Source organism: Salvelinus alpinus, chromosome 5 (genome assembly GCF_045679555.1).
Source record: "Salvelinus alpinus chromosome 5, SLU_Salpinus.1, whole genome shotgun sequence".
NCBI classification, from domain to species: Eukaryota; Metazoa; Chordata; class Actinopteri; order Salmoniformes; family Salmonidae; genus Salvelinus; species Salvelinus alpinus.
In genome coordinates this window covers 73407330-73434492 of record NC_092090.1, presented here as the reverse complement: position 1 = coordinate 73434492, position 27163 = coordinate 73407330, and the positions used below count along the sequence as shown (strand labels likewise).

Sequence of the window (27163 nt, the reverse complement as noted above, 5' to 3'; positions counted from 1 at the left end):
GCTTAGCTCTATTCCATTTATTTTTACCCCCCAAAAAAACTCCCTAGTCCTTGCCGATGACAAGCATACCCATAACATGATGCAGCCACCACCATGCTTGAAAATATGAATAGTATTTGCCACATTTTTTGCAGTTTTACTTTAGTGCCTTATTGCAAACAGGATGCATATTTTTGAATTGTTTTATTCTGTACAGGCTTCCTTTTCACTTTATTATTTAGGTTAGTATTGTGGAATAACTCCAATGTTGTTGATTCATCCTCAGTTCTCCCCCATCACAGCCATTAAACTCTGCAACTGTTTTAAAGTCACCATTGGCATCATGGTGAAATCCCTGAGCAGTTTCCTTCCTCTCCGGCAACTGAGTTAGAAAGGACGCCTGTATCTTTGTAGTAACTGGGTGTATTGATAAACGATCCAAAGACTAATAACTTGATTATGCTCAAAGGGATATTCAATATTATGCTCAAAGGGATATTCTTTTTTATTTACCCATCTACTAAAAGGTATTTATTAGGATCCCTATTAGCCGCTGCAGAGATATCAGCTACTCTTCCTGGGGTCCACATGAAACATGACATTATACATAGTACAGAACATTACAAGTCAAGGACTGAAATACATCAACTTAAAACGCCCTTCTTTGCGAGGCATTGGAAAACCTATCTGGTCTTTGTGGTCGAATCTGTGTTTGAAATTCACTGCTCGACTGAGGGACCTTGCAGATAATTGTATTTGTGGGGTTCAAATATGAGGTAGTCATTCAAAAATCACATTAAACACTATAATGGCACACAGAGTGAGTCCATGCAACTTGTGACTTATTAAGAAAATGTGTTTACTCCTGAACTTATTTAGGCTAGCCATAACAAAGGGGATGAATACTTATTAAGACATTTCAGCTTTTAATTAATTTGTAAAGATTTCTCAAGACACTTTGACATTATACAGTTATTGTGTGTAGGCCAGTGACAAAAAAAAATCTAAATGTAATCAATTTTAAATTCAGGCTGTAACACAACAAAGTGTGAAAAAAGTCAAGGGGTGTGAATACTTTCTGAAGGCACTGTAAATATTGACTCCTACCGTTCCCAACCCTCTAAGGCAGAAAAGGTCAGAAAAACAGCATATGGAAGCCAGTGCTACAGGTATCTGGAGATCCTCTGTACCCCATCCCAAGATTTTCAACATTACCCTGGCCCCACCCCCACTCCACCCCTCTTTCCAAACGCAGAGCTATGTAGAGCAAGATCCATTACCCTAGTGTCTTCTAACTCTCTCTGGAGTTTCTCAGCTTTGGTCTTTTCAAAGAGCAGGCTCTGTTCAAGCTCCTTAATGTGGGCATGCTCCAGTTTGGTCTGCGTCTGTTAGTAAAGAAGGGAGAGGAAGAGAACACAACCAGTGCCACTATCACATGCCAGCCCAACACAGAGAGGAAGAGGGAGGTGGGAAGATTTGCGGGTGGAGGAGGGTGTTGAGGGAGGTGGAGTGGGGATGGGAGGGGAAGGGTACCCCATGCCTAGCACAGGTGAGCATTGGGGATGTTGATGAAGGAAGGTGATATGCGGATATGGGAGAAGGAGCAAGGGAAATGGGGAGATGTGTTATACTTATGGGTATGCAGAGGAATACATGCAGAATGACCTGGTGAACCACGACAGGGACAGACTATGAAGGAATGCATAGAGGCATGTGTGAACTGAGTGAGTGAGCCGGCAAAGGAGTGAAAATCTAAATGGACGAGACCCCCCCCCCCCCCGTTTTACTCCATGACATGAAGGGCCTTCATGCACAGAAAAGGGACAGCAACACTGCTCTCTCTCTCTTTTGTGATTGCTCCCATTTGTAAAGACCACTGATCAGTAGATCAATAAAGAAATACCAAAAACCCATGTACATTTATAAACAACTTAGAACAGACAAAATCAGTAAACACTGTAGAATATGGGGCAAAACATATAAAATGGACTAGTACTCTGATAAACACCTCCCCCTCCCAAAACTGATACATTAAGTTTAATATTAAGGTTAAAATGCCCCTAATAATTCAATGCTACCAAGTGCAGAACATTTACTTTAAATTTCAACAGATTGCAATGGGAAGGTCAGAGGTCAAGCCTGTGAGATGGTGGAGGGGAGCATCTCCAGTGGTTCCATGCTTAGCACTGGGCCAACATGAAGGACAGGGGGAGGAGAGGAAACAGAAGCAGTAACATCACTGATTGAAGTAGGTAGAGGACAACATTAGTACACCGTCAACTGTTGCCGTGTTGGTTTGATTTGAGGTTTTTTTGTAAGTTTGTTTGTTTTTAAAAGCTGCATGCATGTGCTTAATACATTTGTTGCAGTAATTAGTACACAGACCGTTAGTACGCAAACAAAATAAGATAAAAAAAAAGGGGGATTACTTCTAACCCTGTGGCACTCATTTTTAAAGATAACGTTTGTAGTGGAATGCCTTCAGGGTAATTGGGATGGTCCCGATTGTAGTGGCACTGTGGGATAGATAATGACAAATCATGTTCATGTTAACAGCCACCCTGAGCCCATTTGCTTCCGAGTCTCTGCTCCATAAACAAAGATATGGGTTGCCAAGGGAGAGGCAGAAATAGTTAGTTGTTTTCCCCCAAAATTGCCCACCTTTCCTCATTCCCATCAAATATAACTAGAGAGATGTGTTGGGGAACAACACTGTGCTAACCTTAGTCTGATGTACCACTGGTATTTCTTAACGAGTGGAACACAGGAAATAAATAAACACCAACAAATTCCTAAAATGATTCTCGGATCAGGTGTTCACTTCAAGCAAACTATGTTCCAAAACACTTTAGGAACATTCAAGCTATGTGAATCCCACTGTGTGGATTTCTACATGTTACATAGTCATGAAATGAGAAACACCTCCAGATTTGTGCAGATCGGCCTGAGAAAGGCACCGCGCAAATTTGGAATAGTAGTTTGGGGGCGTTATTTGTAGATCAGCGAGTCTGCGCAGTGCCATGCTCAGGCTGACCCTCTACAATGCGCAGTAGCATGACTTCATGGATACTAGAAGCGCATGAGAGCCGGGCTCAGTCAGATCTGATTCTGACACAACCCTGCTCCATGTGGGAATGGATGACCTTGCTGTCACTTGTGAGTGCCATCAGCACCATAGAGAGAATGAGATTTCAGTCAGTCTCATTTTACAGGGCATATGAGATGGCTGTGGGCACTGGGCAGGACGGATCTCTGGTCTACATAGACAGACTGGAGGGAATACTTAATGCTCAGTCCTTGGCATTCTAGACTAAGGAGATGTCACTGATCACTACCCTGTCAACTTAAAATCCCAAGCCGGAGGCCAAACTGTTGATCTAATGCATACATTACAGAGTATCCAAATAGTGACCGTCTGTAAGATATATTAATTCCTTAAGTTAGAAACTATAAGGCATATTCTGCACCACTCTAATCTCAGGGATCGGGAGCAGGGATGTTGCAGAGTGACTTCATTCCAGAGATGAACTCCAGTCTGCATTGTCATCAAAACGCTTTTACCTCGAAATGTCCCAATTTGACAAGACAGGGAGTTTCAACTGCAGTCCTGATGAGCTGCAGCAGTGGGGTACTTCTGATACACCTCAGCATCAAAGTGATTAATTCCAGTCACTTAGGGGCAGATTTTGACTTGAGATAGGGGCATGTGAATCAAAGATTCTACTCTGTGCATACAAAGGAAATCCGTATACATATTTTTGGAGTGTGTGTAGAACAGTGTGTGTTTACCTCCAGATCTCCTTTGGTAATGCAAGCTTCCTCCACGCGAAACTGAAGGTCCTCCACCTTTCTATCACACAGAGCACACTTCATATTATAGTTCAGAAACATTGAACACAAGAGGTCTGAAAAGGAATCATGGATCAAGAGGTCTGAAACAGGGTTTCAAATCTGAACTTGGAATCAAATTCTAGGTTCTAAATTCAACACTCCACTGTGGAGATTGGATACACATAATTCATCTGCCCCCCCCCCCCCATTTTCCTTTTGTGATACTGTGCTGATAATCTTATAAACACATAGTTATACCCATAGTAAGACCCCATGCCCCCAGGTCTCCTGTCACCCCCAGGTCTCCTGTCACCCCCAGGTCTCCTGTCACCCCCAGGTCTCCTGTCACCCCCAGGTCTCCTGTCACCCCACACCCCTCTGAAGCCTCACCTTTTCTCCTCCTCCAGCTGATTGAGCAGCTCAACCTTCTCCTTGTCAGCAGCCTCCACCAGGGTGCGTAATTGGTCCATCTTGGCCTCCATCTTCACATGATACACATGAATATGCATTCATTAAAACAGGTCATGAATATAGGTCCTGAGACACCCAAGAAAAAACTATATTATTATCGAAGGCAGCTATGCATCCGGCAGCTGGCTGTAAAAAAACAAATATGTTTTTTCATTTACAGTATTGAGCATTGACAGCAGATGGCAGTGCAGAGGTTTATGTGACAAGAGTGTTTGATTGAGGTACAGCACTAAGGTGTTTTCATGGCGCCAGGTTTGTCATTGTCATGCATGACATAATACACTTTTGCTAATGAGAGTTCCAATACTGGAATGTCCTGGATCTCATCTGTGGGGAATGTGTGTGTAAATAATCCTGAGAGCGAACTTTGTATGCTGTGTGTGTGTGTGTGTGTGTGTGTGTGTGTGTGTGTGTGTGTGTGTGTGTGTGTGTGTGTGTGTGTGTGTGTGTGTGTGTGTGTGTGTGTGTGTGTGTGTGTGTGTGTGTGTGTGTGTGTAAACCATGACAGGGGACGTGTGTGTGTGTGTGTATGCATAAGCCATAAGGGTGAGTGTGTATTGACCTGTTCCTGGTCATCTCTCAGCAGGGTCAGTTCCTGCTCCACCTCGCCCACATGGGTGGTTGCCTTGGCCACCTCTGCCCTCTCCATGTCCCGCTCCGCCATCAGCTGCTCGATGTGCTGCTGCTTCTCCTTCAGCACCTCCTGAACTGCTGTGGTGCCAGAGATCTTCCTTGAGTACCGTGATGACGTTTCTGTCAGCTGTGGTGGGGGACCAGAGAAGAGTGTTTAAAGACTGGTGAATTGGGGGGTGGAGTTCTACCAGACAAGATCCAATTAAAGAACAGACATCTTGTTTACACTGCAGGTGTGTACGTGTGTGCACTTATGAGTGTGTGTCTTTGAGTGTGTGTGTGCTCGTGTTTCTCACCAGGCCTGTGCGACTGGGCTTGGCGCTGACAGAGGAGGTCACAGAGCTCATGGAGCTGATGGAGGAGGTGCTGGGGCTGCGCTTCAGGCCTGAGGGCGTGGCCACCACCTTCCGCACCGTGGTCTTTGCCTTGGCCGGCGTGGTGGAGGGGAAGCCGATGCGCGTGACCTTGTGGACCGGGGCAAACAGGCCATACTTGGGTTGGCACTGAAAGTATCTGGGGAAACACAAATTAAAGGCATAAGACAAAAAACATGTCCGTGCCAACTTTATTATTATTATTATTTATTTTTTTACAATATATGAATAACACCCATAAGACTTGGCTGTTCTTAACTCTCTTTTATGCCAATTGGTTGCCAGGGAGTGGCATCTTTCTCAAGCCTGTGTAATAATCCTCTCTGGTCTGATTACCTGGTTCCTGCCACTGCCCCATCGTTCTTTCCCAGGGGCTCATCCAGTTCCACACCACACCACTCTCCCTTGGCAAAGTCCGTTTCACCAAGAAAGCGAACCACACCAGCTTTTGTGCCACCAACCTGCAGAGACAGTACAAAGAAAGAGTTCAGAAAAGCCTAATAAAAATAATACCAATAATAATTTAACTTATAGAGCACTTTTCATTACAGAAAGAATATACAAGCGCCTAGAGGGTAACTAGCTTGGCTTGCAATAAAACCACTAAGGCAACAGTACATAATAATAATCATCAATACATGCAACCTGTCAACATCAAAGAGCTGATGAATGCAGTCAGCATTTACTTTTCCAATTCTCTAAAGGGAGAAGTGAGAAAAGCACCCTCCCTTCAAGTGAATATTGCGAATATTTGATCTTGTATCTCCACAGACGAGTTTGTTTTAGTTTGCTACTATATATGGTATTTTTGTGGACAGCCCCTGTCACATTTCCTCTGAGCGTCAGTGACACACTTCCTCTCAACACAATGTGTTACACAGCCTGAAGCTGACTATGAGAGAAAGAGAGAGGGGCCTTGGCCAACACTCAGGAAGGAAGGTGCTCATAAGAGGACAGAACTTGGCTGTGAACCGAGTGACTATACACAGACACTGAGCTCACGGAGGCGTGTTAGAACGTACGTTCTCATTGGTCAGTGAGAAGTTGGGAGTGAGGTGGGTGGAGACTGTTCTGCAAACACATTCCTGAGTGATTACAATGGTGAAAGGTGTCCGTCATATGACTCTGAGACCAGCCTGCATTTACGGCAAAGTCGCCACACAAGGGGCAAGAGGAGTGGGTGGAGCCGGGGCTTGCCCAGGGGAGAGGGGGAACATTTGAGACCAACTTGCAAAGATGAACTAGCGAGCAGGTGCAGAAAAATAAGCATTCACACCTATTAACCGAACGGAATGAACCAGGCTTCGGGATAAAAGCTGCCTGATCAAAAATAACCGCTGCTTTCAAAGTGTTAATGAACTAAGCCATACCAAAACACGGTCTCCATTCTTCAGCTCCCTCTCCCCCTTCTTGACCGAGCCGGTGTCTGAGAGGTTGGAGATAGACTCGCTGTTTGTGCGTGCCAGGTTGGAGGCTGGAGTGGCGGGCATTGCAGTTGAAGCCTTCTTGACAGAGGGGGTGTGAGAGGCCAGGCTGGCGGTGGAGGGGGTGGGTGACCCAGCCCGGGATGGAGGTGCTGTCTGAGTCCCGTTGGCCTCGCCCTCTGTGTAGGACAGCTTGGAGGGGCGAGTGAATATCCCCTTCAAGGGCTCACACTGGAAGTAGCGCACCCCTGCCACCGAGCCATCGTTCTTCCCAATGGGCTCATCCAACACAATGCCAGCCCACTGTCCTGGTGCAAACTGAGCATCCCCCAGGAACTGCACCACGCCAGGTTTGTTCCCATTCACCCACACCCGCTCCCCGACCTGGAAGTTCTCCCCGCCATCTTGCGTCCCCACTGCACCTCCACCTGGAGTGGACTTGTCAGCTGCGACTACTTTGGGTCCGGCTGCAGGGAAACGGTTGGAAAACATTCAATTACTGCCAGTGAGCCAACTTCACTGAGCTAACAGATCTAACATGAAGGAGTTAGCTCACAGAACATGACACATTTACCTTGTTATTCAATAGTTTCAAACTCTTAGCCCATAGTGCCATATGTTACATACCGTCAACAATTACTGTTGCCTGATATTCTATATACAAATGAACTTGGTCAAATGTTAACAGCTGACCAATGTACAAATAATTGTTTATTGGATGACATCAAGAGGTCAAATTTCAGTCACATTTTCATATGACCTCTGACTGTCAACGCTTTGAAACAAAATAGCAGCACATTTCACACAGCAAGATAAAGAGCGCTGTGTCTAAAGCCTCTAGTAGACTCACTTCACCCAATTTCTCCTACTGAAAAATATAGGTAATCCACCATATTGGAGAGATTTTAGGGGTAAATACTATAGCCTGCGGCTCCAAAATGGCCAGTGACTGATAAGGTCTACAGCATAAGGTCTACATCAAATCTAAATCAGCAGATCCAGACTGATGAAGCAGTAAAGCCCCTTTTATTGCAACCGTAAGCCGATTGATGATGATCCAAGCCAGAGGTTAAGTGCTGTAGCTCCCACAGCCTGGAATGAGAAGCAGCCAGGCCATGTGAACCGCTGATGCTGAGGAGGAGATCTTACCAGTGGAAGGGGAGGTCTTGGTGGCTGGCGCCCCCGTCGGCCTGCCTATCTTGCTGGGCGCTTTGAGCCCGCTGGGCTTGGCTGTGCTCATGTTTCCTCTCTGTGTGCTGTGAAATCCACAGGGCCTTTCTGTCTGTCAGTGGGCGCCGGCTGACCCCAAACCATCGACGTAGTTGTGCTCAGCCTCTGAGATGACAATGCTCTCCAAGTAGCAACACCAAAATAAATGAACCAGAAATAAAAGACAGGAAAAAGGGGTGAGGGAGGGGGGGGAAAAAGGACCCTGTTAAGAGAAAGGAAATACATTAGTGCAACAAACAGCTTTGTACAGTATGCACTTTTTAAATATTAGCCTATTTACTTTGCATAATAGACTACTAATGATAATAAACCAGCATAATAAACCACATTAAAGGAAATGGGATTTTCAATAACCATAGAATACTTCAGTTAAATGGAAAGCCAGGAGGGAGTGTTTGTTCCACTGGTCCATTTTTTACTTTCAAAACACTGGCTTCTTATATTGATTTGTTCATTTGGTTCAACTTCAACATCATGGGTGGCACTGCCAAGGCTTATTGTTTACAATGGATTAATGGTGAGAATAGATGGGCTGAATGGTCTGTCCTCGACATTCAAATGATCTCATGTCAATGTAGGCAGTCTGTTATCACAACAAGCAGAATCTCTCCCCCGTCACAGTGAGTTCTATTCTAAAAATACTCAGTCACAAGCCAGGCCACATTCAAGTGTCTCTGTGTCTGTATTTGTCACCACCATACGAAAACAAGTTCTCTCGCTTTCCCTTTCACTCTCTCACACATGCAAAGTCGATCAGTCTTCTGTATCAACCACCCCAATACCATTCATTTGCACTCATATTCGATTTTTTGTTGTTGTTGTGAAAGACAAACAGTGTGAGGCACCTGACCAGAGCATAAATCATCTTTCAACACCAGACATAAAGACCCCAAGGCGCCTACTTGTCAGCCAGAGTACACTTCTTTTTTTGTTGTTGCTCAATAACATGTTGTTCTACCCTCACTGCTTTACTAAGCAGTTCTTAAAAATGGGCCCATTACATTCATTTAAAACACAATGACATCTTTCTAAATTCCTCACATTCCCACCACTAGTGCTCTGCTGTGTGAATGTGTGTTTGTCAGGGTTTACCAACCAATCAGGCCTAGCCTATAACTCTGTCCTCATCAAGAACAACTCATGAGTCTTGGGCCCTCCCTCGTCACCATAAACTGTAGAGTTTGTGTGAAGAGGGAGGGATTAGTGCATAAACAGAAAGGAGTAGGGTGTTAAGCAGCCCTCCTACAGGACAGACTACTTTAGCTAAAGATGCTACAAGGGTCTAGCCTACCCGTTACTACCAGACTGACAATGAAAGAGTGACCTTGCCATAATCCGGAAATGTTTGTGTTGTCTTTTAAAGATTTCTCAATAAGGATAGATGACACTACAATTAGGATACCTAATAATATGTGAGAAATAACATTAATAATGTAGTAACTGATGAAGCCGTTGGCCCGGAGGTGGCAACATGTGTGCTACTCAAGGTAGGTCAGACTGAATTTTATTGACAGTCTGCTAAGACTTGCAACAAGTTAGGAACTCCAAAGCCTTGAAATAATGCCTGTGGTTAAGAGACAGAGCAGCAGGTGGACAGCAAGGCTAGGGCAGTGAGCCTCCAGCCTGCACATATCAAGTTACGACCTTACCCCTGGAGGTCAACCACACACACTACTGCAGTACTGGAGCTATGGCAACACAAACTATGCACTATTGTAGTAGTAGGAGGTATGTGGTCGTACAGAATGTCATCCAATAGGACCCCATTGCCTACACAACTGTTCTACATCTGGCATACTGTATAGGTGAGGCAACATCCGTAATGGAATAGTTCAACTTCCTACATCCATTTCCCTGACTATTATGCTGCCAGCCCTCTGAGTGAGAGCATCTAACATTATCAAGTCGCCTTGCATAATGGAAAACTGCGAACTAAAATAATTCAAAATAGATCTTGCAGCTAAGTCAGACACAAAAGCCTAGATCTATCGAGGGCTCTCTCACACACAAACACAGATCTGCCTGAATGCCAAAATAGATCTCTCAGCAACACAGAATAAAGGGTGAGTCAGCAGCATTGACCCAGTTTCCATGCAGCACTCCAGTTTTCCCACTCTGTGTCTTTGAATGACACTGATTTGTGCTCCGAGGTCAGGAGGACGAGCACAGGCCCTCAAGGAAAAATCACAGAAATGATTGATATCTTTGTGGCAGCGAATAATGAGAGGATACATAGAAAGAGTAGAGGGGTCTATCTATTGTTGTGCCTGTTCTATTTAAGATAAGTTCACTATCTACTCACTATCTGTTCTACTCTATAGCAAATAATAATGAGCCACTTTACCCCAAATGTCTAGGCCTACATTTTCAAAGCTGTAACAGTATTAAACAAAAACAACCTCCCCAAAAACATGACTACCTCTCGTACATTGCGTTGCAAACTTCTTATGTCTTGAATCTATAGCAATGTTTGGAAAATGCTAAAGTCAACTTGCTTTCCCAAATAGACCAGCAAATTCTAGACTTGAAACCTGAGCATTACATTTAGAAACTGTGGACGTCTTGTGCCTATGAAAGTGAGAGAATGTTCTCAGCTTTCAGTTTATCCCTGGTGTAGTCAGCTGGTAATGGCAGGCCTAATCCTTTGCTCCGGACTCCCACTCTAATCTCTAGTTAGGAAGGCAGCCAAACACCAATGTTCTGTCAATGCAGGTTTTGGGTAATTCACATATCCTAGTGATGAACGCGCAAAATGACATGGTACTATGGAAAAGTTACCATACCAACTTCTTAAAACTAGGTTACTAGTCAGGCTTTTTTCATTAAAATAATTCCCATCCAGGTTAATTTAAATGAATTAACTTTGATTTGTTTAAATTTAAACTTACTTTCAAACCAGGATCATTTGCTGAAGCGCTTGTTTGACCAACTTCCTGTAGTGTGTGCAGACATTTTGTATTTTAGTGTCTCATAACATGTTTCTTATGGCACTGGGTTCACATGCCACCTGCAGAAAGTAAAGCACTTATTAAGAATTTACTAACTGAACAACACCAGTGCATGCTGTAAATTTAGGAGATATCAAAAACCAGATAGCTTGCTGGTCCACCATTCAATTGTACTTCCAAATAGTTTTTCAATGAAGACAGCACTGTAAAAATAAACATAACCTTGGGGCTCTGTTGGGATACATGACATGGGTGGGGACTGGAAGAGGACATGTTCTGGAAATCAAATTTACTTCCGAAACTGATTTGAGGGCCCAAAACATAGAGATAATCGAGTTCCATGTATGATTACTTGTTGCAGGAGCTTATCTACAGCATATCTGGCTTAGCTAAACCATGCACAGTAGGGAAGCATCGCTCTGACAGTTAGTTAGTTCTCTGAATGCAGGAAAAAGGCAAAGGACCTTGCATTTTTCACTGTACAATATACTTTTGCTGACATCAGTGGTGAAAAAGCCTCACTAAATGACACCTAATTTGCTTATTATGAATAATTGCAAAGTACTGTACCCTCCACTTCCCCATTCCCTTCATGAAGGGCAAAAAGAGTAATTCACTTTCTCAGAGAAATGGATGCACTTGGAAACAGTTACTTGTCTCAGGGCATAAATCTTGAAAAGAGTGTTTACCCACTTGGTACTACAAGACTAGGGTTGAATGGCGGGAACCCGGTTACTGAGATTTACAGCACAAAACCACTCTCTTCTCACGGGATAAATAACTGTAGAAACCGGTAAATTATAATAAAAAATGTATATGAACAGCATGGCGTGAAATGGAAGTGTTAAATTATATCCAATGTCTAAATCTGGCTTCTCTATGGCCTCTGCATGATGGATCAACAAAACTCAGGGTAGGGTTCAGACCATCTCAGATTGGAGCGCAGTTCACAATCCATGTAGATCTATCATCTTACCATGGTCACTTTTTGTGACAGGTCGGCCTACATTTGCTGCAGCATAGTGTATAATATAAAGTCTGAATGCACGTTTAATTGACCCATCTCCATCCGGCTTTCAGGGGTCACTTAATTTCTTTAATTGTAAAGATAGGCTGTTTTAAAACACTGCAGCTGCAATAAAAAATAACTATCGCTCGAATATCGTTGGTTTAAATCAGTGCATCGCGCGAGCACTCTCTCGCAGTCTTTCTCTCCATCAATTCCATTCAAATAGATAATCCTGTTCTAGATTGAGATATATATATGTCCTAGCCTACCTCTTTCAGGTAATACGTTCAATGCAGTATTATCCTTATATTTAGGTAATTAATGATGGGTTATGCATAATAAGCTTCTTAACTTATACCCTCCGTCTCTTGCACAATACGCACGCACCTGAGCTCCGCTGGTGTCGCTCCTTAGCTCTTGGAGTCCCATGTAAAAAAAAAGATAGACTAGAATAGCTTGCAGGACATTATTTTTTTTGCATTTCTTATACCAATATACTATTTGAAGAGGTACGCAAGCTCTTGTTTTCTAAATGTTAAATACAGCAGCCAATAGAAATCACAGGTACTGTCATTGGCTGCCACCTTTCCAACAAGTCAGTTCGTCAAATTTCTGCCCTGCTAGCGCTGCCCTGGTCAATTGTAAGTGCTGTTATTGTGAAGTGCAAATGTCTAGGAGCAACAACGGCTCAGCCGCGAAGTGATAGGCCACACAAGCTCACAGAATGGAACCGCCGAGTGCTAAAGGACGTAGAAATTGTCTGTCCTCGGTTGCAACACTCCCTACCGAGTTCCAAACTGCCTCTGGAAGCAACGTCAGCGCAAGAACTGTTCGTAGGGAACTTCATGAAATGGGTTTCCGTGGCCGAGCAGCCATACACCAGACTAATATCACCAAGCGCAATTCCAAGCGTCGGCTGGAGTGGTATAAAGAGAGCGAGCAGTGGAAACGCGTTGCCTGGAGTGATGAATCACCCTTCACCATCTGGCAGTCCGACGGAAGATTGTGGGTTTGGCAGATGCATAGTGCCAACTGTATGTTTGGCGGAGGAGGAATAATGGTCTGGGGCTGTTTTTCATGGTATGGGCTAGGCCCCTTAGTTCCAGTAAACAGAAATCTTAATGCTACAGCATACAATGACATTCCAGACGATTTCTGTGCTTCCAACTTTGTGGCAACAGTTTGGGAAGGCACTTTCTTGTCTCAGCATGACAATGCCCCCGTGCGCAAAGCGAGGTCCATACAGAAATATTTTGTTGAGGTCTATGTGGAAGAACTTGACTGGCTTGCACAGAGCCCTGACTTCGACCCCATCAAACACCTTCGGGATTTAATGGGAAGTCAACTGCGAGCCAGGCCTAATCACCCAACATCAGTGCCCAACCTCACTAATGCTCTTGTGGTTAAATGGAAGCAAGTCCCCACAGCAATGTTACAACATCTAGTGGAAAGCCTTCCCAGATAAGTGTAGGCTGTTATTGCAGGACCAACTACACATTAATGCCGATGATTTTGGAATGAGATGTTCGACGAGCAGGTGTCCACATACTTTTGGTCATTGTGTATGAGTCAGCCTATTAATAATACAAATAGGCCCTATTATATTTCAAAATGAAAATCTAATTTGCTAGCCTATACTTGTAACTTTGTAGGCGGCATGTGCTGCACCATAATCCCATGTTCTCTGCTTTAACATGGTTTGAACGATGTACGTAATTCCAGTCCATATAATACAATACAGCACAGCAATAGAATGTACATTAAAAAAGATTAGCCTACAGGAGCTAGTTTCATTTATTTACCCAAGAGAGCATAGAGTTGTGTAATGTGCAGTAGCCTATATCATATATGTATTGGATAACGGCATGATCATTTGGGCTAGGGCTCCTTAAAATGTCTATAACGTATGGCTCATCAGCATCAGGTAGCGTCAGTCTTACATTTTCGATCAAAGCTCTTATCAAATCCAGACATAGGCCTATTTATATGCTTTATAATGCTTTGAATGACACTTCCGGTTTCAGCGGGAAATACCGGGTTACCACAGAGAAAATATATTTATTCTCGGGATGGAAAAATGTTTAAATACAGGGAAAATATTCAAACCTACAACAGACTGTGGTTGTAGAATGTAAAAGAATCAGACAAGACTACCTGCCTAACCAACCTGGTCCAATATAATGTAGGCTAGGTGAAAATAATAAAAGTTCTAGCAGGCATTTTAAATCTAAGGACAAGGTCAAAATATCTGTGCCAGGGAACATAGTCCAACTTTTCTCTGCATTAGATGCACCACAATAGCAATGCAATGGGCTGTCCCATCAACCTTTTACTAAGCAAGCCGTTCTTCCCATCATTGTCTCAATGGAAATGCCAGTGTTTCGTAGTGTATTGATGCAGATTTCTGGCCGATTTCCCTCCAAAGAAAAGACCAAGAATATAATTAGGCCTACAATGGAATGAAAGAATATCAGGGCAAATAACCTCATATTTTCTTTGTAACTATAACTTGTTACAATACTATAACCATGTTAGTACGACTTTATTCTGTGGGGTGCTGTAACAAACATGAAGCTGTGGGAAATCAAAGTGCAGAAAAAACAATGTGCCCTATATACTTTGTGTGGTTAACAATTGCATGCTGAAAAAGAGATTCAGGGACATGCAGGGACACTCAGCATGGGACTTAAGGATCTTGGTCTAAAAGACAGCTATTGAATAGCACTTGACTAGTCTTGACTCGTGCACCAGCCAGTGGGCAGGCTTAGCCTAAAGAAGAGCCTTGGCACCTGCCACATCTCTTGAAGAGCCTGCCCGAGCGAGTGGCTATAAATCACAAACAATGGAAGGAGCTGAGCTGTGTGCCATCTGCACTCTCATAGGTTTTCTTGGTAATTTGCCCAATCATAAGGCCTACTATGTCCCTGTCCTCCCTCAAATCGCTTCCCAGTATTGTACACTGTTCGACTGTAGAAAGTGTGAACAACACATCACACATTCGAATCAAACACACCCCTGCTGCCCCCCACCACATATTGAGTGCACTAAAGACATGCTCCAGCTCTTCTCTTTGAGGAAACATCTACTGGGGTCATTATATAGCCCCCTTAGTGATGGCAGCAGAAGGTGTGCGGAGCAGAGACACTTCATTAGCTGTTAACAAAAAGGCAGGATCCTGCAACCCCCAATACCTATAGCTCCCCACTTACAACCTCTGATAGGCCAACACGAACACAACCAGCCTGGTTCAGCACTTGTCTTCTAGAGCTATAGTTGAGTTAGGCCTAATGCCACCCTCCCCCCAAAAAATAAATAATCAAAGTTTGTTTTCATGGCTTGGTTGTGAAATAGGCTCATCATTACACACACATTTTTCCTCCAGCATTGACTGTACTTTAAAAAAGCCTCAACTTTAGAACATTCAAGAAGCATTGTTGGGTTTACTTGTAATACCAAATAACTGTTCTTTTTTAATGACCAGTTCCTTCATAGCAGGCATAGAAATCGTACATATTAAATCATAAACAATAGCCTAATCAGACAGCTCAGTTTGGGATCGACTAAATTCTGAAACATCAGTAGTACAGTGAGCAAAGCAGGAGTTTAAGACAACCAGCACTTTCTTGGATCAAAAGATTAAACAAATATGAGATCAAACAAGCTTGGCTGGTTTGTTTTAACATTTAGCAGATTCATGTGGAAACAATTAAACTGTAAACTAATTGCTTGTAGTGGTATGTTATGTTATTGTTTGTTGATGGTTTTGCTGTAAATCAGAGATGGTAGTCAAACACCAGACTCAATGCCATAGATATTATTCAATAATAAATGGTCAGCTCACTGGCACACTTTCTGTTACTTATCTTGCTCTAGTCTAGCAATTCAAGTGAGCTTTCAGAGCAGGGACAATACCAAAGAGCCCTCACTTCTTGGGCACCTGAGATGCCCAAGAAGTGAGGAAACCAGGTTAACTGTTGGCAACCTAAAACCTGGCTGAGCTCTTTTACCCTGAGTATATAAAGGGCCTGGCTGCCTCTGCAGAGTACAGCCTTGGTGGCTGAGAGCAGGTATCAGATCCACCACCGAGCCTGGCACAGGACACAGAGGAACATAAGGTCAAATAAACCTTGGTCGGTGCACCTGCTTCTGTTACCGGTGGAGGCCAAACTTCTTGAGCCTTGTTGGTGGACTTTGATCCAAGCATAAAAAGAAACCTAAGCATGAAGTTCTCTCCATTCTGCTGAACTCTATCAATGATGAGGCCAAAAACTAGGCAGATGATTTTTCATGATCAAATGTTACCCGAACAGGTTTATCATTTAATCATTACTGAAGAATTTCAACTGAGAGCATGATCAGTGTCAAACAAGCACTGAAACCAAGTCAAGGTCACAGATATTTTTTACACGTCTTCCGTTTCATTTTTCTGTATTTATTTGATTTTGTTATTTTAACTACTCTATGGTTATTATTTAAGCAATAACGCATGAGGGGTTGTGGTATATGGCCAATATACCACGGCTAAGGGCTGTTCTTTTGCACGACGCAACACGGAGTGCCTGGACACAGCCCTTAGCCATGGTATATTGGCCATGTGGCGGCAGGTAGCCTAGTGGTTAGAGCGTTGGGCCAGTAACCGGAAGGTTGCTGAATTGAATCCATGAGCTGAGCTGACAAGGTAAAAATCTGTTGTTCTGCCCGAGCAAGGCAGTTAACCCACTGTTAACCGGGCGCCGAAGACATGGATGTTGATTAAGGCAGCCCCCCGCACCTCTCTGATTCAGAGGGGTTGGGTTAAATGTGGAAGACTCATTTCAGTTGAATACATTCAGTTGGACAACTGACTCGGTATCCCCCCTTTCCCTATATATAGCAAACCCCTGAGGTGCCTTACTGGTAACCAAAGTAATTAGAACACTAAATATAAATGTTTTGTCATACCTGTGGTATACGGTCTCATATATCAACATTCAGAGCTTGAAACACACAGTTACTAATATTGCTTAGATAACCATAAGCGCGAACCACTGCTTTTAACCAGGGCAAGGTGACCGGAAACATGACCGAATACACACAGTGTAGCTATTCTCTCCGCAAGGCTATCAAACAGGCTAAGTCCCAGTACAGAGACAAAATTGAATCGCAATTCAACAGCTCAGACACAAGGGGTATGTGGCAGGGTCTACAGTCTATCACGGATTACAAAAAGAAAAGCAGCCCCGTCGCGGATCAGGATGTCTTGCTCCCAGACAGGCTAAATACCTTTTTTGCCCGCTTTGAGGATAATACAGTGCCACTGACACGGCCCACTACCAAAACCTGCGGGCTCTCCTTCACTGCAGCCGAGGTGAGTAAAACATTTAAACGTGTTAACCCTCGCAAGGCTGCAGGCCCAGACGGCATTCCCAGCCGCGTCCTCAGAGCATGCGCAGACCAGCTGGCTGGTGTGTTTACGGACATATTCAATCAATCCTTAGCCCAGTCTGCTGTTCCCACATGCTTCAAGAGGGCCACCATTGTTCCTGTTCCCAAGAAAGCTAAGGTAACTGAGCTAAACGACTACCGCCCCGTAGCACTCACTTCCGTCATCATGAAGTGCTTTGAGAGACTAGTCAAGGACCATATCACCTCCACCCTACCGGACACCCTAGACCCACTCCAATTTGCTTACCGACCCAATAGGTCCACAGACGACGCAATCGCAACCACACTGCACACTGCCCTAACCCATCTGGACAAGAGGAATACCTATGTGAGAATGCTGTTCATCGACTACAGCTCAGCATTTAACACCATAGTACCCTCCAAACTCGTCATCAAGCTCGAGACCCTGGGCCTCGACCCCGCCCTGTGCAACTGGGTCCTGGACTTCCTGACGGGCCGCCCCCAGGTGGTGAGGGTAGGTAACAACATCTCCACCCCGCTGATCCTCAACACTGGGGCCCCACAAGGGTGCGTTCTGAGCCCTCTCCTGTACTCCCTGTTCACCCACGACTGCGTGGCCATGCACGCCTCCAACTCAATCATCAAGTTTGCGGACGACACTACAGTGGTAGGCTTGATTACCAACAACGACGAGACGGCCTACAGGGAGGAGGTGAGGGCCCTCGGAGTGTGGTGTCAGGAAAATAACCTCACACTCAACGTCAACAAAACAAAGGAGATGATTGTGGACTTCAGGAAACAGCAGAGGGAGCTCCCCCCTATCCACATCGACGGGTCAGTAGTGGAGAAGGTGGAAAGTTTTAAGTTCCTCGGTGTACACATCACGGACAAACTGAATTGGTCCACCCACACAGACAGCGTTGTGAAGAAGGCGCAGCAGCGCCTCTTCAACCTCAGGAGGCTGAAGAAATTCGGCTTGTCACCAAAAGCACTCACAAACTTCTACAGATGCACAATCGAGAGCATCCTGTCGGGCTGTATCACCGCCTGGTACGGCAACTGCTCCGCCCACAACCGTAAGGCTCTCCAGAGGGTAGTGAGGTCGGCAGAACGCATCACCCGGGGCAAACTACCTGCCCTCCAGGACACCTACACCACCCGATGTCACAGGAAGGCCATAAAGATCATCAAGGACAACAACCACCCAAGCCACTACCTGTTCACCCCGCTATCATCCAGAAGGCGAGGTCAGTACAGGTGCATCCAAGCAGGGACCGAGAGACTGAAAAACAGCTTCTATCTCAAGGCCATCAGACTGTTAAACAGCCACCACTAACATTTAGCGGCCGCTGCCAACAAACTGACTCAGCTCCAGCCACCTTAAAAATGGGAATTGATGGAAATTATGTAAAAATGTACCACCAGCCACTTTAAACAATGCCACCTAATATAATGTTTACATACCCTACATTACACATCTCTTATGTATATGTATATACTGTACTCTATATCATCTACTGCATCTTGCCATCTTATGTAATACATGGACCACTAGCCACTTTAAACTATGCCACTTTATGTTTACATACCCTACAGTACTCATCTCATAGGTATATACCGTACTCTATACCATCTACTGCACCTTGCCTATGCCGTCTGTACCATCACTCATTCATATATCTTTATGTACATATTCTTTATCCCTTTACACTTGCGTGTATAAGGTAGTAGTTGCGGAATTGTTAGGTTAGATTACTTGTTGTTATTACTGCATTGTCGGAACTAGAAGCACAAGCATTTCGCTACACTCGCATTAACATCTGCTAACCATGTGTATGTGACTAATAAATTTGATTTGATTTGATTTGATAATCTACTATTATGTATTGATTTCTTTATGCAGTGTGCACTGACCAAAACACCGGAATAATTATCACTGTGAATCAATTTAATGTTTATTTGTGTGTCAATTAATCCCATAAGTAAGGGATGGGTTGCCAACTGGTGATTTGACACGAAAATTAAAATGTAATTCATTCATTCATAGAATAGATTACCTTAACCTGAGTTTAGGTACAAAGTATCAAGTGATTTTAATCACTACCATGTTAGAATATTTTACTCCACTACATTCCTAAAGAAAATAATGTACTTTTTACTCTATACACTTTCACTCGTTACAGTCGTTACATTTTGATTGCTTAGCAGGCCAGTTGTGGTCCAATTCGTATCAAGAGAACATCCCTGGTCATCCCCACTGCCTCTCATTTGGCAGACTCCCTAAACAAATGCTTCGTTTGTAAATTATGTCCGAGTGTTGGGTGTGACCCTGGCGATCCATAAATCAAAAAAAAATAAATCATGCCGTCAGGTTTGCTTAATGTAAGGAATTGAAATGATTTATACTTTCACTTTTTATTTTGATACTTAAGTATATTTGAGCAATTACATTTACTTTTGATACTTAAGTATATTCAAAACCAAATAATTTGACTTACTCAAGTAGTAATTTACTGGGTGACTTTCACTTGAGTAATTTTCTATCTTTACTTTTACTCAAGTATGACATTGGGTACTTTTTCCACCACCGAATAGCATTTCCTTGAAGTTAGCTAGCAAGGTATAAATAAGTAAGCTGACAGAGACATATATTTCGTCGTCCATTCGAAAGGTTCCCTGGGAGATTTCCCACGTGTCATAGTCCCACTGACGCATTGCCATTCCAGTGTGTTGTTTTCAGTGTGGTCGATGAGGTGGCACATCTGGACATCGTTTGACAGTACCTTCGAAAAGTGCTATGATGCGAACTTCAAGAAAACTCGATTGGGTTAACAATCTAAATGTATTGAAACAGTTGCTAGTAGATCGTCTCGCAAAAAAAACTACACAAGCGAGTTAGCTAACATTAGTAGCTATACTCTGCCAGGCCTGTGCCTGCCAACTCAGCTCGCTAGCTACGATACTAAGTTATTATTCCACTTGAGAAAAGTGATTAAACTAATGACACATTTTCCGGTCTCTGTTCGCAGCAAGGCTATCATGAAGTTTCGAGAAGAAAACTGACAAATACATGGCGTTCCGAAAAAGTTAGCTACCCAGTTGCTACGTTTTATACTATTTTAGCTTTCCTAAGCCACGCAAACATAGCACACTGACAAAGGGTTGCCATTAACGTTACTAAGGAAACTAACGTTATCGTTAGCTAGTTCTACTGGTAGACGGAATCACAGGTCCGAATGCCAAATCGTACTGCAATGTCAACGCTAACGGACAACCGGTCTTGAACTAGCGATTATGATCTCTGGTATAAAAATGATCTAAAATCACGTCTTCTGTTAACATATAATCTCCAAATCAAAACATGCTGAAAATGTGGTTAGTTACCGGTTGTTAGCTAGCTAACCTTGAAGGCCCAGGTAGTAGTGGCTGGCTTGGCTTCTTCTACCTCCAGAAGGCTAAACGATGTAGCCGTGAGCTAAGATGAGGCTTAGCAACTCCCTTTTCCTCCGTGGGTTGTTGTGGGCTCATTGACCTGGCTGAGGGCCCGCCCGGCTAACCATAAAGCTAACGTGAGATAGCGGATGCAAGTCTTTTCACACATCCTTACCTGTGGCACTCTCGTATGAACCGTTTGACGAAAAGCTAGATAGAAACAATCCCACAGATACTGCTGAGTTGTCTCCCCAACCGAAGCCTTCTGTTTCGAGTCCGACCGAGGTGCTGATTGAGTGATGCAATGACGTAAAATGGTCTCGCCTCTTTAGACAGTAAAAAAAAAAAAAAATCTAATACTGGACCACAAATTGAACAATAAGTTACGAGAATTGTTATACGAACACGCAATAGGTTATAAGATTAATTTGCTAAATATATATTTGTTAAACAAGCTACTAAACTTGCATTATTGCTCGTCTGTCAAAACGAAAAATCATTTATACACTTTAATTAGGACCATTTGCTCGGATTAACATTTTTTGAGCATGCCATTTTCGTCATATTTTTCCAAACAATCCATATAGGCAAACGGTTACCACCCAAATACAGTTGCTCGTTTCCCTGTACTGATTTTGAAACCCTGTGTGGAACATGCTTCCTTTTACCGTTCAAATTCTGGTAAGAGTTGGGTCCTTTTCTAATAACGTACTTTTTACATGGTTTGACTGGAGAACAGTTGTACAATTTCAACCATCCAAAAACATTATGTACATACCAATAATTGCTTCTATGGAAAGGCTATATTAGTGCAGGGCTGGCAGTCAAGAAATGTGACAACGCTTTAGACCAGTCCATTTCTAGATCTAATTTTGGCCAGTCTCCATCAAGCACCATCAGGGCACGACCCTTAAAAATCAGCCCTCCAAATGGTTTATAATCTTGAACACTATTTAAAAACAGAAACATGAGAAATTCATACTGCAAGCAGCCTTCCCACATACTGTGTACGTTTAATTCAGACGTTCAATGGCAAAACTACAATGACAGTCCAATTTAGAATAACAAAAACAAACCATTGACCCCTAAGTAAAAAGTAGGCCAATCTCCTTTGACACTTCTCCTCTAGACAAGTTGCTCTTAGTCAAATTTAATATGGTTACCTGAAAATGTCAAATTAGGTTTTGCTGCTCTCTAGTGCCATTATGTAGTAGCAATAACCAGATGCTGAACCAAGTCTATGACGCTGACGAAAAGACTTACAATGGTCGTTACTTTTTTTTTTAAATAAACGTGCAATATTAAGCAGAGCCATATTGCTGTAGTGAAATTCTGAATTAAGACACCGACTTCCTGTGTCAAAATAGAAATAATCCAGTTAAAAATCACCTCAACAATCCAATCAAGTTTCAAATTAACTTAAAATCGAGATGAATATGTCCTTATTTGATAGGAGTAGCCAATGGGAGGCTACTTTAACCATGAGAAGAGGAGAGGCGCCTAGAATGCAAAGAGTCATAGAAAAATGATCAAGCGATGGTAAAAACAGAAGAAAAACATTTTATAAAATCTTATCTTTACACCTAAAAGAGCAATATGGATGTTGTCATTGCTACAAAAATGATTTTATGTGAATGGCAAAACAGACACGCCAAAACTGGCTTATGGGGTTTCCTTAAAGAAAAATATTCTAAAAAACCTTGCGTCTTTATAGACCACAGCTAACGCATAAAATACATTAATTTTGGTACAAAAAAAATAAACCATTAAAAATCAGTTTGAATGACAGGTCACCAAACTGTTCAGCTCCAACTTTTGTGGCACACTTAAAGAAAAGTGTATTAAAACCACAGATTTGTTAAAAAAAATAAAAAATAAAAGTGTTTATGCAAAAGAATCCCTGGATTTTAATTCAAGCCAGTCTTTTCACTTTTTTTTCGCCATATTTCGAGGGGAACCTTTCAGCAAGTCTCGGATTCGAAGGTATGTACCGGTGGCCTCAGCAACTTCTGTGAATTCTGGCGTGTCCTCAAAAGGAATAATGCCATGTGCGAACCTACTCCGGTGAGGCACGGCTGTTACCTTCCCCATAGAGTCAGACAGATCTCCCTCGACAGCATCCTGATCTGAGGGGTCTGGCTGACGGCTCTCTTGTTGGACTGGTGTTTGCAGCAAGCTGGGCCTCTGTGCAAGCACATTGCCTCTATCTGCAGCAGCTTCAGGACTCATAGGACTCTCCTCTTGGACTGGTGTTTTCAGCAAGCTGCTCTCATCTTCAACCACCTTGCCTTTATCTTCAGCATCATCTTGACATTTGCTAGAAGATGGATCAACACTGATCTGCTCATCACTGTTGTGGCTGGAAACCTCCACAGATCCCTCCTTTTCCTCATCTTCAGCCTCACCTTCCTCCATTTCAGTTTCAGTGTCGACTTGGGCAGGTGTGGAGACGCTGGGCGAGCTGGGGAGGGGTGTTCCAACAGCTGGTGTCTCAGAGTCACTGTTGGTGGTGGTGTCAGCATTTTCCAATGCAGCCCAGATCAGCCTCTGCTGCTCCTCTAGCTCCTCCAGTGTCAGCTCTTCCTCCTCCCCACCTACAGACTCCTCACCCACTCCCACAGTGCGTCCCCGTAGAGCCGGTGAACCATTAGTGGGTGTGGGGGGAGGTGTTCCCTTAGGAAGAGGGGGTGGAGTGGGAGTGGCTGGTGGTGTACCATGAGGTAAGGGAGGTGGTGAACCAAAGGATGGTGAGTCAGGGGGCAGCGGGGGCTGGAACTGGAAGCTGTCTGAGCTCCGGTGGCGGCGAGGTGTAGTATCCTGGTCTGGAAACAGACACTGACAAGCGTTATGCACTGCCAGAGCAGGGAGGCCATTGCACACATACAACATAAGTGACTTTTGTTTTCTGCAAACAGACAGACCGACCACCCAGTCATGACAGTGAATAGCAAAATGATCTGCTGGTTGCAATAGAGTAATTGGTTATACATTGTATTCAGACACCTGGAATAATAACACCGCTACCTGAATCAACATCCATATCTGAACTCCTGGCATCAGATCTCCTTTTCTTCGTCTGCTGGGGAGTTGATTCGGATTCATGCAGTCTCTTATTGCAGTTGGCACCAGGCTATTGGCAAATATATTACTTTATAGTGTGCACATATACAGTGGACAAACAATTTATTAAAATGTGGAATAGGAGAATTGTAGTTACCATTGGAAAATTGTTAGACAGATAGTCAGCAAAATTCTGCTTCATATGGTTATGCTGTATTGGAATAGAGCCATATAGCCTGTAGTCCTAAAAGTCAGGGGAAAATGTTGGTTGTAAAGGTCTACAAGTGGTGGCAAAGATCGGTATGCTTGTACCCTAATGATGGACAGCAAACTGATTTCAAGAAGACTTACATCCTTCACACTAGGTGGTGCAGATATATTGAAGCCTGGGAAATCTACTAGCTTGGAAACATCATAGGAAATGCTTTGTCCATGGTCGACCTCTGTTAGTTCTCCATCTTTTGACACTATAAAGGGTGAACACAGTTTAAATACATAGCAGCCCAATATTAATTAAGAATCAGAAAAGATCAGTGATTCAACAAAAACTGCAAGGCAAGTGTTTAGTAAAGTGGTTATGGTCTCTCCGGGTGAAATCTTACCCTTCCCATCATATAGCGTGAGACCCGAGTTCTCCATCTCTGCCTCCTTAAGCCAGCCAGGTGGGTAGCCTAACCGCCTCATGCGGTAGATGTGAGGGGGTAGTGTGTTCATTTCAACTCCCAGTGCAGACATCAGCTCCTCACTGATCAATGCCAGAAACACAAGCAAAGGTTAACAGATTTGTGATACCAAAAACCCTAGTTCTACAACTTCACTTAAACCTTGCAATAACTGAAAACAAATTAGTCTCTTCTTGTGTCAGTGTCTTCAGACATTTCAAATGTGCCTTGCCTCATGATTCCAGGTTTGTATCTGGCAAATCGCTCCTCCACTTCCTCAGCATGGTAACGCTGATTGCTCAGGTTGCCCTGGTTACCCTGAGAAAACTCCTTCCGCTTCTCATTGATTCTGGCCATGTCCTTTGGCTAAGAAGAAACGAACAGAGCTGTTGATCACGTGTCAAACCTGGTTTTAAGCTCTTCTGTCTGCCCATGGTAAGTAAACAACTTCCATGTTATAAGATGTATATTAAAGTAAAATGATATTCAAGACTTACCTGAGGACAGTCTCGCAGTTGATGACCATCCAACCCACAGTTGAAACAACAAGGCTTAGGTCTGTAGTATAGGCACAAAAGCAACAATAAAATGTACAGATATTTCCTGCATAAACTAAATCTCTGCTATACCTTTTCTCTTTCATCTGTACTTCCTGTCCATCTAAGGCGATGACCTGGCTGAAGACCTGCTGATATCTTTGCAACAATTAAGGAACTCAATTAAATGATGCAACTGTAGGTTCAACGTGCGTAACAAAACACTGCACACTTCTTTACTCATATACCGACTACCACGTACATTAATACACACAATGAAAGATAGAAAAGATAATGGTTCAAAAAGTGAGATTTCTTTTCAGTTGATGTTCTCCAACAATGAAAGCTGGATTCTACACTGAAATGTGTCATTTTAGAAAAAATAAGTGACTGAAGGACACAGGGCTGTCCACAGAGAGCAGAGCAAGCAGTGTTGAGGATACTTTGGAACCTCCCATCCTTCTGTCTGCTGGGGGTTATCATTAAGCAGGGGCTGTCCAAGTTTGTCCACACAGAAACTGGTGAAATATAGGACACTTCCCACCATCTGTGAAAAAGAGACACACAAATATATCCAGACAAACAAATGCAAATGGTGCATTTTACAAGACATGCAGGGGACAGACACCTAGATTGTCATTAAAACATTTTTTTTTTAATTAAAACACCCACACTGAAGGCCTCCTTAATCTTTTTGATGCCACAGCTCTTGGTCTTCTGATCTTCTTCCATAATGAAACTTGAAGACTGCATGTGGAAGGAAACAGATGTGAAATATTTTCCTTGTAAAACATATTTTCTTCTTTGAAGCTTGAGCAAGACCATCTCCAAATCCGAAGATGTACCTGAGGGTTGACATTGCCGGAGGGATTTCCTTTTTCAACTTCTCCATGCGGCTGATGTTTCTGAACAATGCTACAGATGGAGTCTTCAATTTCTTGACGGCATTGCCTGGGAAAATAAGATTAACAGTTCACATGTTAACACCCATAGACATAGAAATAAAGTTACAAAAATCATTGGAGAAATTGACTAAGAAACCAAAAAAAAATCCTACTTTGAGATGCTATTATTTGCGAAAAGGATCTGTAGAAGAGGCCCATCAATCTTGATGTTTTCAACATTAATGCCACTGGAAGAAAAATATTTGAATGAGGACATTACACACAGGTTATGCCTGTAGTGAGTAGCACATCGATAACTTACCTTGGCCTTGTCAAAACTTTCAATTTTCTCTTCAACTCTTGATGTGGACAATAGGTTAAAGAAAAATAATACTGAGGCATTTTTGATCAAAACAAAATAGACATCGAGCACGTTCAACCAATCTGCTAGTTTGTTTGGAAAAGGTTATTCAGTTAACCACAAACTATTTATATTTGGATGAATGGAAAGTGGATCTGCTTCTAGCATTGTACATAAACTAAGCAGTGTTTATTCAAGAGTGTGACTAAATGTAACAGTTTTAGGCTGACGTTATTCCTCCCCACCAGACTTGGGAGTTACTAGACGATTAAACTCAACTCCACGATTAACGATGTTGAGTGGCGACTAGTGCCAGATGTCACATAAAATTAAGGTTTTGTTATGTGTAATTGCAGATTATTCTTTCGGTCCTGAAATCAGTAGTTTTTAATAAAATTAAGTTATGTGATGTCGGAGCTCCAGTTCACCCACACTAGTTGCCGCTCAAATTCATCGTAAATTGTTGAGTTTATTCGGCTAGGGAGTTAGCGTGCTAGTCTTGTCTAGCTATTTGTCAATTCGTAGTAAACGTCGATTTTTTTTGCATGGGTTCTAACTAGTATGTTTTTTAGCTGCGATGACAAAATTGTTTGCAAGCTAGTGAGCTGAAATGCTGTCAAGAGGCAGGTCCAGTGACTGGTTGAGCGGTGAAATAAAGATGTCTCGTTTGCTAGCTAAAGTTAGGCCATAGACATGGTGGCTAGCTAGCACCCGCTAGCTTCTCACACAAGGATATTCTCTTCTATTAGACCACGGATTGTCTCCTCACACTCCTCCAATCTTTCACTGAGCTCAGAGCCTTCCTCTCCACCTTCCTCCGTGAACCGAATGTGAGTAGCAACAGGCATACTCTCTTCCAATTGTTCAAAGAGCTCACAGTCACCAAAATCAACCTCCGCCATCTTCACTCTGTTGTTGCTGGCCAGAGTTCAGAGGTCAAAACT

General features: G+C 43.1%; 2 protein-coding genes across 10 annotated transcripts in view; both read right to left on the bottom strand.

The window, feature by feature from the left end:
• Positions 1-21025, bottom strand: part of LOC139576750 (CAP-Gly domain-containing linker protein 1-like) — a 49535-nt gene extending 28510 nt beyond the window's left edge. For 3 of the 9 annotated variants that reach the window (XM_071403166.1, XM_071403169.1, XM_071403173.1), the window contains exons 1-10: positions 20669-21020; positions 7862-8144; positions 6659-7179; positions 5625-5749; positions 5211-5427; positions 4844-5041; positions 4201-4292; positions 3769-3829; positions 2409-2495; positions 1260-1364 (exon numbers count right to left, since the gene is read on the bottom strand). In XM_071403166.1, the coding sequence (XP_071259267.1) occupies positions 1260-1364; positions 2409-2495; positions 3769-3829; positions 4201-4292; positions 4844-5041; positions 5211-5427; positions 5625-5749; positions 6659-7179; positions 7862-7952 (1497 nt within the window). In that variant the 5' untranslated portion in view covers positions 7953-8144; positions 20669-21020. Of the gene's footprint in view, positions 1-1259; positions 1365-2408; positions 2496-3768; positions 3830-4200; positions 4293-4843; positions 5042-5210; positions 5428-5624; positions 5750-6658; positions 7180-7861; positions 8145-20668 lie in introns of all 9 variants that reach the window. The other 6 variants (XM_071403168.1, XM_071403172.1, XM_071403167.1 and 3 more) reach the window with 6 other exon arrangements.
• Positions 21026-21705: 680 nt separating this feature from the next.
• Positions 21706-27163, bottom strand: LOC139576752 (zinc finger CCHC domain-containing protein 8-like). The gene is made up of 14 exons (XM_071403175.1): positions 26956-27163; positions 26181-26223; positions 26032-26106; positions 25820-25925; positions 25647-25721; positions 25418-25521; positions 25068-25133; positions 24936-24996; positions 24671-24804; positions 24379-24521; positions 24128-24243; positions 23934-24020; positions 23741-23846; positions 21706-23538 (listed from the first exon to the last, which is right to left on the bottom strand). Exons 1-14 carry the CDS (start codon positions 27119-27121, stop codon positions 22643-22645), a joined length of 2178 nt encoding a protein of 725 aa, XP_071259276.1. The 5' UTR covers positions 27122-27163; the 3' UTR covers positions 21706-22642.